The sequence below is a fragment of the Sinocyclocheilus anshuiensis genome, unplaced genomic scaffold (assembly GCF_001515605.1).
Source record: "Sinocyclocheilus anshuiensis isolate Anshui unplaced genomic scaffold, SAMN03320099.WGS_v1.1 scaffold2041, whole genome shotgun sequence".
Taxonomy (NCBI): Eukaryota; Metazoa; Chordata; class Actinopteri; order Cypriniformes; family Cyprinidae; genus Sinocyclocheilus; species Sinocyclocheilus anshuiensis.
In genome coordinates, this window is record NW_015541069.1 from 661,067 (window position 1) to 679,610 (window position 18,544).

General features: G+C 37.2%; 1 protein-coding gene across 2 annotated transcripts in view; it reads left to right on the forward strand.

Moving 5' to 3' along the window:
* LOC107690680 (tenascin-like) overlaps window positions 1-18,544 on the forward strand; it is a 37,370-nt gene that overhangs the window by 16,562 nt on the left and 2,264 nt on the right. The window contains exons 7-21 of one of the 2 annotated variants that reach the window (XM_016489071.1): window positions 218-487; window positions 682-867; window positions 2,221-2,310; window positions 3,109-3,372; window positions 5,862-6,137; window positions 9,989-10,261; window positions 11,068-11,190; window positions 12,142-12,285; window positions 13,210-13,329; window positions 13,433-13,576; window positions 13,831-13,961; window positions 14,124-14,256; window positions 14,373-14,524; window positions 14,775-14,871; window positions 15,001-15,162. In XM_016489071.1, the coding sequence (XP_016344557.1) occupies window positions 218-487; window positions 682-867; window positions 2,221-2,310; window positions 3,109-3,372; window positions 5,862-6,137; window positions 9,989-10,261; window positions 11,068-11,190; window positions 12,142-12,285; window positions 13,210-13,329; window positions 13,433-13,576; window positions 13,831-13,961; window positions 14,124-14,256; window positions 14,373-14,524; window positions 14,775-14,871; window positions 15,001-15,162 (2,565 nt within the window). The remainder of the gene's footprint in view (window positions 1-217; window positions 488-681; window positions 868-2,220; window positions 2,311-3,108; window positions 3,373-5,861; window positions 6,138-9,988; window positions 10,262-11,067; window positions 11,191-12,141; window positions 12,286-13,209; window positions 13,330-13,432; window positions 13,577-13,830; window positions 13,962-14,123; window positions 14,257-14,372; window positions 14,525-14,774; window positions 14,872-15,000; window positions 15,163-18,544) is intronic. The other variant, XM_016489072.1, reaches the window with a different exon arrangement.

An 18,544-nucleotide genomic window follows, 5' to 3' on the forward strand; every position in this document is an offset into this window, starting at 1 on the left:
AACATTTTTCTTACATAGTATAAATGAGTCTTAAAAAAAATAAAATAATAATAATATATATATATATATATATTTTTAGGAGAGTGATCATCATATTTAGAGGCTCTTGACATCAAAAACTGTATAGCAGCTGTTTTTTTAGCTCATCTGCTTGCATAAATGTTCCCATTTTGTTGCTTTTTTCCCAGCTGTCACAAACCTCTCCTCTCATCCACAGTGATTGATGCTCCCAGCCAGGTGGATGTGCGTGATGTGACAGACACTACAGCCCTTATCACCTGGTTTCAGCCTGTCGCTCAGGTGGACGGCATCTCTGTGTCCTATGGCCCAAACACAGATTCCTCAGACAGGAAAACAATCAAGCTTTCCTCCATGGATACACAGTACCATCTGGCTGAGCTGTACCCTGACACAGAGTATGAGGTCTCTCTCATGGCCCGCAGGGGAGAGATGACCAGCTTTCCAGTCTATGAGACCTTCACAACAGGTACAAACTCCTTTCAACAACTAGAAATCATTTCAGAAACTTAAAGTGAAAATTCAGTCTGCTTTAGCAAGTCTACTGATAATTGTGTGTTGTACTTAGACCTGCATTGAAGCAGTTTTGTTTGTCTTGCCCTGGAGGATAACTGTACGTCTACAGGAAGTATTTTCTTTCATCCTCATGTTGGCATGTTTCAGACCTTGATGCCCCCAAGCACCTCAAGGCAGTTGAACAGACAGATGAGAGCATAACTCTGGAGTGGAAAAACAGCAGAGCCAATGTCCTCAATTACCGCGTCAAATACGGCCCACTTTCTGGAGGAGAGCATGGAGAACTGGTCTTCCCCAGCGGCCCGCAAGACACCACTCAGGCTAAAATCACTGGTGAGAGGCCAATTTGAATTACACAATAATTCATCTCCAGTGATCACAAACCACATCAATTACAAACAGATCATAGAGATCAAAAACTATGTTTGAACAGTGGAATAAAATTAGGCTTAGGTGCAGTGTGCACCAAACACTAGAGCAGTTTTCAGTAAACCAGTTTATTTTTATTTTAATACTTGAAAATGACCCATCTGCACTTCCAAGCCATTTGTATCCTCTTGAAATTAGAAATGTAGTTCTCAGGTGTTGAAGTGTGAAGTCAAATTTTCAAAAAGCATTCTCAAACAGGATTTAAAGGGGTCATATGATGGTTTTTTAAAGATCATTATTTTGTGTATTTGGTGTAACAGAATATGTTGACATGCTTTAATGTTCAAAAAACACATTATTTTTCAAATTGGAATCCCGCTGTAGGTCTGAATAGAACTAGGCTAATTCAAAATTTTCCTACATTTTTAAGCATCAAAGCTCCAAATGGGTTTTTTTCCCCCCATACTTGTACCTATTAACACTTTATTTCTAAATGAGCGCATTTGTTTTAGTAATGTGAAACGTTTACATGACTAAAAGGGAATGAGATGCTATCCCTTTTGTTGGTAATGCCTTATTCATGCCTTAAATGAAGTAACACTGGTGCTTCAATGTGAAAATCCCAGTCAAAAAGGGAAAGCAGAGGCTTTCTTCGTCGCAGAAGCACTTCTATTATACACTTGTGCTTTGAGGCAATCTCCTGTGCTAATTCTTATTCTCTACAACCATGTGTTACCGCAAGCAGGGATTATCATGGCTGGGAGAAAAATAGATTCAAAATGGATAATAGATTCTTTGTCTGGTTTGCTCCTTTGTCCTTGGGCGGGCTGTTCCCTGTAAATAAGGCGGACGATCTGTTCGACTAAATAATGCAGAGTCTCTCTCTCACACACACATATCACTAGTTGTCTCTTTCACACAGTTATTATCTGTAATTGCTGTCACGCCTGTGATTTTATTGATAATGAGCTTCCTCTGCATTAGGCGTAATTTCATGCTGGAGGACTCCTGCACAGTGACCTCTGCAGGAGCCAATACAGGCATTAAGAGGGGTAAAGTGTGGGATTTGGGCTAAGGGGATCTGAGAATCGCTTGCATGATGGTAAATATTGTTTCTGGCCTGTGGAGTAGTTCTTTGATGCGGCCAATGAGAGGCATTAGATTGATATGGCGTGCAGATGAAATTGAAACAGTGCTGTGGCAAGTACGAAAACAATTGCCTACCACGGAGGTTCCAAAAACAACTAATGTGAGAGATTAATGGTTTCTTTTGTCTAATGATTTGAGAGGATTTGATTTGTTGGGCCCTTTTCTTAGGCCTTAGGCCCGGGACGGAGTATGGAATGGGAGTGACGTCAATCAAGGAAGAGCGTGAGAGTTTGCCTGTGACGACCAATGCTGTGACTGGTAAGACTTAACAAAATGGTCAGCAACTCACATGTTTTACTTCTCTCAATGTGCTCGTCTTCCCCCTTTTTTCCTCTTATAAAGGCCAATAAAGCCCAGTTTCTTAATAAAGCCCAGTTGTAGGGTATGTAATGTTAAACGATTCACTCACTCTTATGTCGAAAGTGAACGAGGACTGGGGCTGTCAAGTACCAAATTGAGAAAAAAGCACCGTGTCAAAGTACTCATGTATCATAAGAATTGTCCATATGACTCCTGTGCCATAATTCAAATCATCTAAAGCCTTTGTGTGACAAACAGACCCATAATGTAAATTGTGATTTATTGAAAATAGTGACATCCACCATAGCTCTTTTTGGTTTGTTCATGTTGGATTTGTAAATGATTAATTCTTTTGAATTGGATAATTTTAATGAATTATATGATCCAGTTCACAAAACAGGTCTAAATGATTTGTTCAGTTCTCAAGTTCAGCTCACTGACTCAATCATCTGGTTACAATGGTTAACAGCCCCCTGGATTATCAAAAGTAGCTTCAGAAGATTTCGAATATAACAAACGAGTGATTATTTTATTATTTTTATGATTCTTTTGCATTCTTCTTGAAGCTTAAAAGCTCCAATTCCCATTCATTCAATTGCATGGAAAAAAGCAACCAAATTTTTTTCAAAATTTCTACTGTTGGATTCAACGGAACAAAATACAGGTTGGGACGATATGAGGATAAGTAAATGATGACAAAATTGTTCATTTTTTTAAATTAACTTGTCCTTTAATGTAATGTCCCGGTCCTTTTAGATCTTGATGCTCCCAAAGACCTTGAAGTAAGTGAGACCACGGAGACCACATTGGCACTGGTTTGGAGGAGGCCGGTCGCCAAAATCGACACCTATGAGCTGGTGTTCACATCTGCGGATGGCACAGAAACTGAATTGGAGGTACCTGGTGCTGCCAATACCTACATCCTGACTGACCTGAATCCCGGCATGCTGTACACCATTAGCCTGACTGCCAAGAAAGGAAGAAAGATGAGTGTGCCAGCCACTCTGTCAGCATCCACAGGTTAGTATGCATCATTACATTTTCATATGTATATTAAGAATGCATCTTCACATCCCCTTTAGTTTTGCCCCTAGAGTGACAAAAGCAATATTGGTTTGAATCATAAAATAAGCTTTCAAAAATATGATTTGAATCTATTTGTTTTTTCACCCATAAAAATTTATTCAGCAGGCCACTGAGGATCTGAAGGCAACTCTGGAATTTATTATCTTTGCTATTTTCCCCCCATAAGTGTCAATATTTCTTTTGGAGTTTGGAGATACTGCAGTCCTTGTTCTGTGAATTTGAATTAAACATTTTGTAGCTCCTTATCATGAGAAAACTTCCATAAAAATCTCAAAACATTCATATTGTCAGTATGCCACCATGTACTGGAAACTGAAGCCTAATATCCCTCTTCTCTGTCCTCATTTATAGCATTTTTCTTTTTAGAGAAAAACCAATGAAAGCCAAAATCTCTGTGGACAGAATGCTACTTACTTAACTTCCAAAATTTTGTTACCAGAATGTTCTTGCTTATATAACAGGATAATCATTGACTAATACCAAGGAGCTACAGAATATAACATCAGTTGTTTGCTTTGGTCGCCAAGGCAAGACAACAGATATAGTGTTTCTCAAGATCCCAAACACACACACTCACACACGCTCAGAAAGCTCATTCATGTGATAATCGTCAGAGTGAGCCCACTCCCCTTTTGGATTTGTGTGATTTGACCACAATGAACTGTGGGGTGGACTGATAAATAGGACACATGCTGAGCCGCCTGTTAAAATGTTGTCTCTGAAATCACCAGTACTATAATCCCAATGCATTTATTTCAGCAGCCATTATCGGCCTTAGATACGGCACACAAACATGGGCATACACTTCCCTCAGACCCAATGGAAATGGGAAGGTGGGGGGCAGGGAGACCTTGAGGTCTGGGCTTTCTTCTGCTCACTGAATGCTTCTTTGGCATGATTATATGAGTTTAAGCCTGTAACTTGGAGACCTGATGACCAAGACCATTTCAAAGGAAACATATGAGGACACAACCAGGCCAAAAATGAGAGAGCAAACAGTCACTTATGCATGCACAAAGTTATGTTATGTTGTGTTAAGGTATCAGCAAAATTTTGTGGGCAAAAAAGGTCTATTGTCAATAGTGTAGCTATTTACTGTATGAAGCAAAGCTTACACAGAAGTCACTTTCAAACCAAGAGGCTTTCTGTTGGTCAACACAGCAAATCCTTGAGACCAGTTTGAACCCGTTGCAAAATCTCTGTGGGGAAATCTTTCACCTTCACACAAAATTCCCACATGGATACCCATTGAAATAACAAAAATTTGCCTGCGAAAATTCACCAAACAACGGTAAATGGGACGTGTGCATGTTTACAAAAAAGGCTTTATCCAAACACCCTTGAGGTGTTTGTGGCTTGAGGATCTCACAGTGATAAAGCCATTCTTTTATTCTGTCTCCTCCCATTAATGCATGCGTGCAGTGAAGGCCATTCCTCAGACATACATGGGCCGCTTTCAGTGGAGGGAACTCTATTGGATAAGTGTGCAAAATGAATCAATTTCACTCAATTTCAGTTCCCATGAATGACGCGAGATGATCAATGAGTTGTTTTGCTGTTTGGCAGCTTCGTATTGTTTCATCTCCAGGTTTCTAAAGCGACAATCGGCCTTTATGCCTGGGAAGTTCATTCACTTCATCCCCATTGTCTCTCTCCCTATTTGCACGCCACATTTCTGCCCTTTTGAATGTGCATAGACAGGATAATGGTTAGCCCACCGTGCATTTCTTAGCTATCTGCCCCCTCTTTGCCTGTGAATGCTGACAATGCACAATGATGTTCAGTTATAGGTTGCAATGCACCGCGCTGCATGGCTGCCTCCCATATTTGAAGTGTTCAGCGTACCTCTGCTCAGGCAGGCTAGGCAGGACCTTCAAAAATTAATGGCTTTTCTCAGGGCCATTAATACCAAAGCTGTCTCAGCAAGCTGGTGCTTGGATGTTAATAGGTTGCAAGAGAAAAGACTGCAAATTAGTTTGTTTGTCACTACAACGTTCTGACAGTTATTCTTCACAGTTATTACTGTTTTTTTTTCTGTTTTTATTTCTTTTTACACTGCATGGGCAGATGTTCCTGTTCTGTTTGGAATGGATGGAGATGAATTTGTTAGGAGTAACAAATTAAAATGTTTATTGTTGCTCATAACATGAATTTTTTTCCCTCTATTTGTTAAAATGCTTTGCATTGTTTTGAATAATGTGAAACAATGTACAGTGTGGATTTTTAAATGTCTTTTGTTTGTTTTCTGGTCTTTTTGTTTTTACTTCAATTCATTCGGCTCCAAGAAATAAAAACGACCATCAAAGATAGAATGCCTTAAGAAATCAGCCCAACCTGTTCAGTCACCATTTCCTATGATGTTCTTCTTCTGTATGTACCTTTTCTTGCCAAATAAATTTTCTTCTGATTTATTTGTCATCCAGATGAAGAGAAGCCTCAGGTGGGCAACATCACCATCTCTGATGTGTCCTGGGACAGCTTCAGTGTGTCCTGGGAGCTGGACAGAGGAGAGGTTGAGGGCTTTCTGGTTGAAGTATCTGACCCAGATGGCTTATCTGATGGCCAAAACCATACACTATCTAGCCAGGAGTTCAGCCTGGCTGTCACTGACCTCTCCCCTAGTACTTTCTACAGGGTCATACTGTATGGGCTGTACAAGGGAGAGCTCTTAGATCCTGTCTTTGCTGAAGTCATCACAGGTATAAATTCTTGCAAAATCTTGGACCAGCTTGGTCATCTTTTGGCATCTTATCCAGTTTTCTTTGGATCAAATGCTGTCTCAAGCAGCAAAACCGACTAACCTCTTTTCTCTTTTAATGTTCAGTTAATCACATCACATGCTGAATTAAAACACGTTTTTTTTATTATTTCAACCAGTTTTTGCAGTCTTCGTAGTGTATTCATCTCTTCATCTACTATCATCTGGTACTGAAACTCATTTCCAGCTAGTATTTCTTGTGTTTTCCACTATTAATATAGAAAGTAAAGTAAGTATTTGGGCATTTTCAACAAAATAATGAATATAATGCAGCGACATCCAATATGACTGATTTCAGAAGAAATCCCAATTAATTGATACTTTTATTCAGCATGGATGCATTCATCAAAAGTGATCAAAAATGACATTTATAGACATTTATATTGTTTTAAAAGATTTCTAGCAAACATGTATCTTAAATTGTAATAATTTCAGAATATTACTGTTTTTTTACTGTAATCAATACTGTTAAGAGTTTCCAAAATATTTAAAAAAAATATTACTAACCCCAAAATTTTAAATAGTAGTGTAATACAGCATCATCCAACATGACTAAATCCAGAATAAATGTGTCTGAATAAGTCTATTTCTTTATATAGTGTATGAAAAACGATACATCAAATGTAGTATGTCAGAATAAACAGTTTTCATAAACCATATGGTCCGCTGGACATCATACAGTATTTGTAAAAAGCAAGGAGCAGCGATGTGGCTGATGTCATAAGTCACGTGACAATATCAACATGGTTGAATAATATGTCAGAATTGTATTTATACTACAACACATGCATACTTCGTAAACAAATGCAGTACATACTCTGACAGTACATGATTTCAGATGCAGATAATCTCTCAAATGTGCAAAGCACTAACAAACCAAGCCTCTTTTAAGTCAGCGACAGGTTCTGTGAAATGTCAGCACTCTTCCCATCTGCTGAATTATATGTTGAAGTATACTGACATTTAGAGCACACCTGCACTGCATCATAATGCCTAACACATTCACGTCTGCATAATCACCAGCACAGCCTGCAGGTGCAGTAAATGACCTCTGCCTGTCATGGCTGGTACATTTGTGTTTAACGGGCAAAACAAATTTAGACTAATGATGGCTTTTTCATTGTAATTGACTGCGGCATTCAACTCACATTGTTGGTGAGGCCATTTAAATCATTTAGTTTGTGGCATTTATAGTCTACCAGCACACCAGACAAGTTGTATTGTAGCAAACATACATTTATTAGGCGCATACCAAAGTTTTGCCCCTCCTCAGAGAGTCAGCGAATAGAGCGGGTGACTGGGCTGGGGTGTACTGCCATGGAAGTGATCCTGAGGAGTTTTTGTCGCTTTTTGTGAAGGATCTTTTCAGTATGCACGCCCACTTTTCTGACCCTGCGCTACTTCTCATTCTTATGCCTCACTTTCACACATTTTCTTGGCGTTTATCAGCCAGTGGCTGCAGGGGCCACAGTTGTAGCGCTCTCTCAAGTCTGCATGCAAATAGGCAGAGGAGAAGGGGAACTGATTGGATTTCTGTTAACCTCCTCTCTATTCATGACACATGACCCATGAACTTTTGCCTCACTCTGGCCTGAGTAATACAAGCTTTTAAAATCAGAAAAGTGTACAATATTTACAGAAACTTCGGTAGTTTTCTTGCTCTAGTTGGTTTGCGTATCCCTGCTATAACATTTAGCTGTGTCAACACAGATATCCCCCTCAGAGGTTTTAGCTGCCTGCTGTAGAATTACTGCTTCCAGACCTTGTTTCTGTAGGTTAGCTGGCACCTTTTCCACCTCCACAAACAGATGCCTCTTTGTCAAACCGGAGCGACTTAGAAGCCAGTCAGATGAAAGTGATCCTTGGAGAGCACATGTTAGTACTCTTGAAATGCCTCAAACACTGCTGACACTCTTAAACAAGTGAACAGTGCTAATGAAGAGGGACAGCTCCACAGGATTTGTCCTCGCTGGTTTTCATTTCCAACACTTTTCCACATTCAACAAATGTCTTTTCTGTTTCACATCATCCAGAGCTTTAGAGGAAGAAGAGGTTCAGTCTGGTCAAGGATCTTTTTTCTTTTCTTTTAAAAGTTTAGTTTAGGACAACAAGGCTCTGTTAAGGCATTGTTGGTTTGGAACAATGCTACATTGTTTTTTGAACATTTATGATCTCAGTATTCAGTATAACTACTGAATTTCCATTCCATTTCCATAATTAATCATGAGTATTCTCTCTCTCTCTCTCTCTCTCTCTCTCTCTCTCTCTCTCTGTCTTTTTCTTGGTAATAAACAAGATTAATCCCAAATTTCAATTCTAAACATAAAGTATATAGTTATTCCTTTTAAAATGTTATTTTTTTATTGCATTTATAAATAAACTATACATTTAGAGTCTGCCTGCTGGATTGTTAAACGTCTCTGGTTTTGAGTAAATTAAGTACAGCCTTAACTGTATTAGCATATTTAATTAGGTCAAGTTATTATAATAAGTCAATATGCTCCACCTTCTCCTTAATACTTAATAAAAACCTTTTATTAAGTATTGAACTGAATGTATGGTGCTATCATTGACTTCTAAAGTAAAGACAAGTAAAACTAATATGTAAAATGTGTGTGAGGCAGTAACTGATTCTTGGTACATGAAAAGCAAACCACAGCATTTTAAAACTGGACCACATTCTGGCACATACAAGGTTATTGTTGAAAACACAATGCATTGCTCATGTGGTCAAAGACATCCCTGAGGCTTTAGGTTTTCAGTTTTACATATCCTTACCACAACAATTGCTTCTTGAGAGACGTCCCTCTCAAAATTAATATATTTCATTCTTGCAAGATCAGCTAAAAACGAGACAAAAATGCATTTTCAGGATGAGTCTGTCAGTATGGTTATTATGGATATGTCATTGTCCAAGAACAGCTCTGTCTTAAACCCTGCATGACTGCTATTATATGATGATATAATTATGATGCTGGAACCTAATATAATGGTGGAAAATGCATCAATGTCATTTTTTTTTCTACTAACCATATTTCATTCCATATTCTAATCCAAATATCTAAATTAAATTTACTGGCTCACTGATTCCAGCATCACCTGCCGTAGATATAGGAGCAACTGATAGATGACTGAACAATAGCCTATTTTCATGCATGAGTAACATAATCACTGAATTGTCTCTTATACAGCAATGTTTTCCCCTTCTCAAATCTATATGATGTTTTAACAAACACCAGTGGTGGACAGTAACGGAGTAGTTTTACTTCGTTACTGTACTTAAGTAAATTTTTCAAGTATCTGTACTTTACAGGTTTGAGAAGAAAAAAATCATTATGAAAATATAATGATATTTTCCTTATTATATTCATTATTTCCTTATTGGTTATTTTGGTAAAATCCCAGGTATTTTGAGCAATAGGATTATAAAAAAAATATATGCTAATATAAAATTAAATGATAAAAGTAGCCTATATAAAACTGCAAAATAAATATTCATCTATCAGTACTTTTTACTTAAGTACATAAAAAATCAAGTACTTTTGTACTTTCACTCGAGTAAAATTGAAAACTGAGTACTTTTACTTTTACTGGAGTAATATTTTATTATACGTATCTATACTTTTACTCAAGTACTTGATTTGTGTACTTAGTCCACCACTGACAAACACCACAAACAGGAATAAATTGGTTCAGGGAACCACATTTGCAGTTCTTGGCCATTTAACCTCTTCTAAGTATGTTCCACAGAATTTACAGTGGAAGAACAACTTTATTATTTTTGTCAACCAGAAGCTGAACCTGAAGTGGAGCATCTTTCGGTCTCGGACATCACCCTGCACAGCTTTAAACTGACATGGACAGCACCAGAAGGCATCTTTGATACATTCACTCTCAAAGTCATCGATTCTAACAGACTGGGACAACCTCTCCAGATCAGTGTATCTGGAGACAAGCGAACAGAAGCGGTGACAGGTCTCAATGAAGATACGGAGTATGAAATCGAGCTCTTTGGGATCATTTTGGGACGGAAATTCCAGCCCATTGTGGCTGTAGCTCGAACAGGTATTTGGATTTTTAAGAGAAGCTGGTGGAGGAGCCACTAACTCTTTTTCCTCCACTCATTTTCAATGCATTAATATTTCTGTCAGCTAGTTAGGTCAAAACTCACAACACAACACAGGAAACCTTTTTTGAAGACTTTTTCATTGATCCATTACCTACTTTCCCATTTTTAACAAATTTACAACATCACTCATGTTCTTTTTCCTCATTGAGTCCACAGAGTAGCACAAGAGTTTCTAATTAACAACATCGCGTTGCATCCAAGTCTTCTCTGTTTTACTTTGTCTGTCTGTATCTGCTGTGTGATCGAAGGTTTTATTTACAAAGCAGGACCAACTATTTTGTGTATTTGTCCTGATTGCGAGCTTGTCTCTGGTAATCTTCCTTTATATTAGTGAGCTTTATTTTCCACTTGTGTCTGATGTTGGCATGTCACACTATTGTGTCTCTGTACTGGGGGGCAAGTTAATCTGCTTGCATCTGTCACGCAAGATTCTGAGGACCAGTGTTGAGACATGGCTTTAAGGCCAGGGCTTTTGTCTGTGTGTCCTTTCTCTGTAGTCGCACAGTTGGTCATCCTCATGTCCTGAATGTTTACTTTGATGCATCTATTTGTCACAGCAAGATAAATGGGGTAGTTCAAGAAGTTTCTTTACACCAACTGCATTTTTGTTTCTCTTACAGTCTGCAATTAATGGTTTCTGGGGAAACGTTTTGTTTTTAACTCCTAATTGTCAAATGCTTGAACACACATTTTTAACAGTATATTTTTGTTTGTTTCTTCTGTGTGTGTCATTCCCACCAAGGTCTGGGAACACCCAAGGGGATACGCTTTTCTGATGTGACCGATACATCAGCTACTGTTCACTGGACTTTGCCCCTTACCCGAGTAGACAGCTTCCGGGTCACCTACGTGCCCGTTCAGGGTGGTAAGTGGCGTGGTCATGGTTTCAGTTACTTTTTTAAAATTTACATTACAATTCACAAGTTTGTATATTATTATATATTAGTACAAATGAAAATGACTGTTTTCATTTTGGATATATTTTAAAATGTAATTTATTCCTGTGCAAAGCTGAGTTTTCGGCATCCATTACTCCAGTCTTCAGTGTCACATGATTCTTCAGAAATCAGTCTAATATGATGATCTGATGCTCAAGAAACATTTTATTATTATTATTATTATTATTATCAACGTTGGCATTTTTTTTTTTGGATGAATAGAAAGTTCAAACAACAGCATTTATATGAAATAGAAACATTATAGATGTCTTTACTATTTGATCAATTTAATGTGTTCTTTCTGAATAAAAGTATTAATTTCTTTTGGGGAAAAAATAACTTTCTTACCTAAAACGTTTGAGAGGAAGTGTACTATTTATAGCACATTTGGACCTTTTGTTCTGGAAATTAAAGCAAAGTATTCTAGTTGGCACACAGTCCATCTTAAGAAAGTGGTGAGACTTAACCGTATGATTTTCTGTGCATTTGGATGGTTGCCTGTTGGAAAATCATAGTATTATTTGTACTTCCTCAGTTTATGATTTGTCATAAATTATATCTTATGTAAAATATTGCATAAGTTGCGGAGGAAATTCTGTTAGACTGCCGTCTTGGCATAATAAATTGATTGAATTCAAGAGATGTCTCTCTAAAGTCTCATAGTGTCCTTTTGGCCTCTGTGATCAGTGCAGGTTTTTAGATCAGGCCCATCTACAGTAACATGAATCTATCAGTGCATATCGTAAATAAAACCACACTGTTTTATCCATCAGCACAGCATTCTTGCGTATCACCATGCCAATTAATCACAGACAATGCTGCCCTCTAGTGACAAAAGCTAATTCTAGTTTACTCCAGTGTTCTGTCTCCCCCTGCAGGAAGCCCTGCGACACTGAGAGTAGATGGAGGAGAGTCTCAAGCCATGCTGCCCAATCTGACCCCTGGAGTAACCTACCAGGTCACTGTCATCGCTGTGAAGGGCTTGGAGGAGAGTGAACCAGGATCTGATAGAGTCACAACAGGTATGACTAGAATATTTTTATAATCAATGTTGGATGTAATGCAAATACAAAGTAATTAGTTACTGTAATTACTTTTAAGTCAAAATGTAGTGTAACTTGATTACATTTTAATTCTGTTACCTCATTACTATTTAATGATCTTAAGTTACTTTAGTTACATTTTAGTTACTTTTTAGCATTTTAACATGTTTTTTAAATAAAATGTATTAAGGTGCTTTTAAAGCATGAATTATACCTGTCATGAGCGAGATCTATAATATAATATGCCTATAATATGTATATTATATGTGATATGTATTATCTGAGGTAGAAATGTGAGGTGCTGAGTGTATGCTTTATACACAGTGATGAACAAGCAGGAAACAGAGACACTAATTTCAGTTTGTTGAGAGGAAATGTTTTTTAAAGTAACTTAACTTAAAAATTAGTAATGCAATTTCTTTTTCAATTAAATAATTAATAAACTGGTTTAATTTTAATTTTAGAGAAGAAATTGGTAACAAAAATTACGAACATTTTTATGAAAAAAGTAATTTGTAGTGCATTACTATTTTTGATTAACTCATCCAACACTGATTGTAATTTCACAAATTGCATCTTTCTATAGTTTAAGGAATAGGAAAGCTCTCACCAAAATGCTTATCAGCAAGAGTGAATAGTTATTATTAATTATGAAATAATTGAACATTAATATAAAAACATTAATATTATAGTTATTTATTCATTCATAATTTTAATATTATAAAATAATAAATAATTAATTTATTTTTCAGCATGTATTCATAACTAGATTCTGTATTATTCAGTACAGTAAGTATGAGTTTTTTGCTTTCCTGTCTTGCAGAAGCCTTGTAATCGACTTCAAGCTGTCTCTCAGTGATTTTGCTTCTCTCTTGTCTCTCTGTTTGTGTCTGTTGGCCTCAGCCCTGGATAAGCCACGAGGTCTGACAGCAGTCAACATCACTGACACTGAAGCTCTGCTGCTGTGGCAGCCGTCCGTCGCTACTGTGGACGGATATGTCATCACTTACAGCGCAGACAGTGGTAACAGCTCAGACTGCCATTAATTATTCTTGAGGGAAGGCTGTTTCTATAGACTAAAACAATAAAGCAGTGAGTCTCAGTTGTGTGTTCTGTTCTTTGACAGTGGCTCCAGTGATGGAACGGGTGTCTGGGAACACTGTGGAGTTTGAGATGAGCTCACTCACACCTGCCACCTTATACACCGTTAAAGTCTATGCTGTCAGAGAAGCAGCCAAGAGCGCTGCAACCACCACAGAGTTCACCACAGGTAAATTGAACACTCACCCTTACACACAAACACCACAAGACATCTGAATACTCATACAAAAGAAATATTTAATTGGTGTAGAGAAAAACAGCACACCTTCTGACATCTGATCCTACTGGGCAAAATACATAAGCACCTTTGACCTGGTGAAAATCATAAAATCACATTGCCAATTATATGTGCATGCTTATACCATTTGTATTTCATTAAGAATTCTGAATGCCAGGTTAATAACCAGATACACTCTGCTGCAGATGTTGATGCCCCTCAGAATCTGGCTGCCAGTAATATTCAAACAGAGAGTGCCATGTTGACATGGAAGCCACCAAGAGCAGACATCAGCGGGTATATCCTCAGCTTTGAGTCCACTGATGGCATTGTCAAGGTGAGTGGACCGCTTGAACACACAACCAAACTTTAAACGTGATTTACACCCTTAAAACTGAAGCTTGGTCATTTGTCTGGTCTACAGTGATTATTAAATGCATGGTCCAATGCCAATTCTGTGCTGTACTGAAATGTTCCTCGTTTTCTTCTCTTGGCTCAGGAGGTCGTCCTCAGTCCCACAGCAACATTTTACAGCATGTCTCCGCTGACTTCCTCCACAGAGTACACAGTCAAACTGCAGGCCATCGCTGGGCCAAAGAGAAGCAGAATCATCTCTACAGTCTTCACCACCAGTGAGCCAAAGCACAATGTCATTACATGATCACAAACTCTTTTTTTTTTACTCTTAGTTGTGAAGACTGAACAAAATAAACTAGCCTCTGGTCAAACACTTTTTTCTTTATGACAGTCGGAGTGCTGTACAAGCATCCTAAAGACTGCTCGCAGACTCTGTTAAATGGAGAAACAACCTCAGGCCTGTACACTATTTTCCTGCGTGGAGATGAGACACAGCCTCTGCAGGTCTACTGTGATATGACCACCGATGGAGGTGGCTGGATTGTGAGTAATTCTTTTTCAAATAACATGCAGGATAGAAAGATTCACTGTTCTGATCCTAGAGAAAAACAACAAAAACACAAGCAATTTATATATATATATAGTCTAAAGGTCCAATAAAAAGTTTCAGTTCAATATCACATTTTTCTGACTATTATTTAATATGTCAGGCTTTACAGGGTTAAATTAAAGTCTCATTATACACAGAGAGCAAAAACACAGGTCATTGTAATATTGTGGTACCTCCATTCAGGTTTTTGTGAGACGGCAGAGCGGTAAAGTTGAGTTTTTCAGAAACTGGAAGAACTACACTGCAGGCTTCGGTGACCTGAATGATGAATTCTGGTTGGGTATGTTTACATCTGTGCACACATATCAAATTGCTAAATTGCCCCAGGAAGTATAGAGGCCCTAAGGTATTATGATATGGTGTAATTTTGAGCGTGTTGTTATACAAATCTCATTCTATGTGTCTGCAGGTCTCTCTAACCTCCATAAGATCACCTCCTCTGGGCAGTATGAGCTGCGTGTGGACCTCAGAGATAAGGGCGAGTCTGCGTATGCGCAGTATGACAAGTTTTCAGTCTCTGAACCACGCAGTCGCTACAAAGTGCATGTTGGAGGATACAGCGGCACTGCAGGTAAAGTCTTAGATCTTTCTCTACTTCAACATATAGTTTTCATATTGTTTTTTAATTAATTTGTAATATTTTTGTGTTATATACAGTATATATATTTATATATATATACTGTATATACACATATATATATATATATATATATATATATACACAGAGATGGGCAGTATTTCAGATACATGTATTTAAAATACGTAGCCTATTTGAAATACAAAATACTATTTTGTATTTTAAAGCCTTTGGAAATTCTTAAAAACACTCAAGATTAGTATTTTTGTATTTTCAAAATACATAAAATACTTTGTGCCAGTCAACCTCTTTATCAGGGTGCTGATTTTGTGCATCAACTAGACATGCCCCCTCCCCCAACCCCAACATTCATGCATGTGAGCTGCAGCTGTACAGCTCCATTCAGCATTGGGTGAGGGACTTTTCTGGAATAAGATAAGAAAAAGGCCTATAATAAATATTATAGTTTAAGTATATTTGTAAGCAAATATATCTGTGCTGCTTTTAGTGGGAAAACGTTGGAGTGGAAAAAGCAGCATGGACAAATGGATGAGTAATAGAGCGTGATGTGTTTGTTATTGATGTGTCTTATTATAAGTGCAGTTTGCCGTGAAAGGAAATTCAAATTCGCACTTACACTACTTAAACCCACACAAAAGAATCATGTAAAACCCAGTAAACTTAAGATTATGACTTGTGACATTAGAACAAAACATATTGCATGAATATGATAAATAACATATGTATAACACTAAATTGAACAATACTGATTATTGATTACAATACTGAGACAAACACTGAGGAATGGTACACCACAAAACATCTTCAGCTTTTGGTTTTATTGTTCATTCAAAAAAAAAAACTGAGCATATAGTGTTAAATGCTATTTAAATTAATTCTAATTTTAAAATGTACATTTTAGATAAACGTTCTAATTTGAATAAACTTTCTATACAACAAAATAAACTTTACATTAAATAAATATGAAAAGTTTTAGTTTTGTAGTTTTGTATTTCCTACACATCTAAATATTTTTTTTCACACACACACACACACACACACACACACTTGTTTTATCACACACACACACACACACACACACTTCTTTTTCCCCTGGGAGTTCTCATTGACAATGACAGCTAAATGTTAACCGGATGTATTTGCCCTTTAAAGATTTTTTTAAAGAATTCTTTAGGAATGTATTATTTATAAAAAACGACATAGAGGAAGAAAAAGAAAAGTTGATCTACCCACTGAATCATGTGTGATCATCCACTAAACAACAATACAGTGCTGCAGCCGTGACGTCAAAACTCAGACTAATTCGGCATGCGTTCCATATGGTTTTTTATTATGGGGTTTTTCAATTTATGTGTAAAACAAGGTCTGTGGTAAATAAATTGACAATACTTGGATGTCAATTTATATTTCTGGGTTTTGACGTCACGGCTGAAGCATTCCATAGCCCTACAGGAACATCCATTTTAAGCTGGTTGCTTTGTTTTAGTTTGTGGTGCAAGCTGATCATTTTGGTCCAGCAAAAACTAAGCTATCAGCTCGTTAGTTCTCCTGTCATATGTCTGTTAATGTGCATCAAATTAAAGTTTATTTAACCCAAAACCCATAGGCCTAATGCATTACAGGCTACAGGCAGGGATGGGCAGTATTTCAGATACATGTTCAAATATGTATTTGAAATACAAAATACTATTTTGTATTTAAAAGCCTTTGGAAAAAATCACATGTATTTTGCATTTAAATACATTTAAGATTAGTATTTTTGTATTTTCAAAATACATAAAATACTTTGTGCCAGTCAACCTCTTTATCAGGGTGCTGATTTCGTGCATCAACTAGTTAGACACTCACCCTCCCCTGAACCCATACATTCATACATGTGAGCTGCAGCTGTACAGCTCCATTCAGCATTGGGTGAGTGACTTTTCTGGAATGAGATTAGGTGAGGATGTCATGGTCAATTGTATTTGTTGAATAAAGTTAAAATAGTGCATCATTCAGATTTGCCTTCAGTTAACATGAAAGAATAAAAGAATAAATAGATATAAAAACAATAAAAGAGAACAAACAAGGGGAAAAATAGCATTAGCCAATCAGTTTTGATAGTTAATCGGATGTTTTTTTTATCAACTAGCTTGTCAAATGTGTTTAAAGCATTACTGCATGTTAGGGCTGGGTGATATGACAATTCATATTGAGGCGATGATATAAAGTGTGAATAGTTCAATCAAGTGTGAATTGATTTAACTTTTTCTAAATCGTTTACATAGAAAAAGGCCTATCGGTGTAAGCAAATGTATCTGCAGCGGAAAAAGAGTGGAAAAAGAATGGACAAATGATTGAGTAATAGAGTGTGATGTGCTTAATGCAATAGCACTTATTATAAGTGCAGCATGCCGCAAAAGGAAATTGAAGTTCACACTTGCACGTCAAGCAGTTTTTTGCGCTCCGAGATGGAGTGGAATGCCGACAAGTAGGCTACACTTTTGGCTTAAAGGCCCTTTCACACGGGACGTGGCAAGCGGTGGAAACACCACACAGCTGCCACTTTCTCTCGTACTGGAAGCAGTTTGTGCAGTTGAAGCCTTGTTTATACTTTCACCAGCCTCTACACCGCGAACCTGCTGACTGCGCGCTCCTCCCTAAATGGTCACGGCTTTTTTGACACTTGCTTGACATTGTATAATTCTGTGAAACGACAGGGGGGCGACTCAGAGTCATTGTTCTCCAAACCATCAGAAAGCAGCGGTAAGAGGAAGTAGTTTGCCGAGTAGTTTGTCAAACAATCATTTCATGAGAAGTTTGTGAATAAATGGATTTCTTCACATATAAACCGATAAGGTGGTAGGTCATTTTGGAGGACACATGTGAAAATATTTTTGAGTACACTACTTAAACCCACACAAAAGAATCATGTAAAACCCAGTAAACTTAAGATTATGACTTGTGACATTAGAACAAAACATATTGCATGAATATGATAAATAACATATGTATAACACTAAATTGAACAATACTGATTATTGATTACAATACTGAGACAAACACTGAGGAATGGTACACCACAAAACATCTTCAGCTTTTGGTTTTATTGTTCATTCAAAAAAAAAAACTGAGCATATAGTGTTAAATGCTATTTAAATTAATTCTAATTTTAAAATGTACATTTTAGATAAACGTTCTAATTTGAATAAACTTTCTATACAACAAAATAAACTTTACATTAAATAAATATGAAAAGTTTTAGTTTTGTAGTTTTGTATTTCCTACACATCTAAATATTTTTTTTCACACACACACACACACACACACACACACACACACACACACACACACACACACACACACACACTTCTTT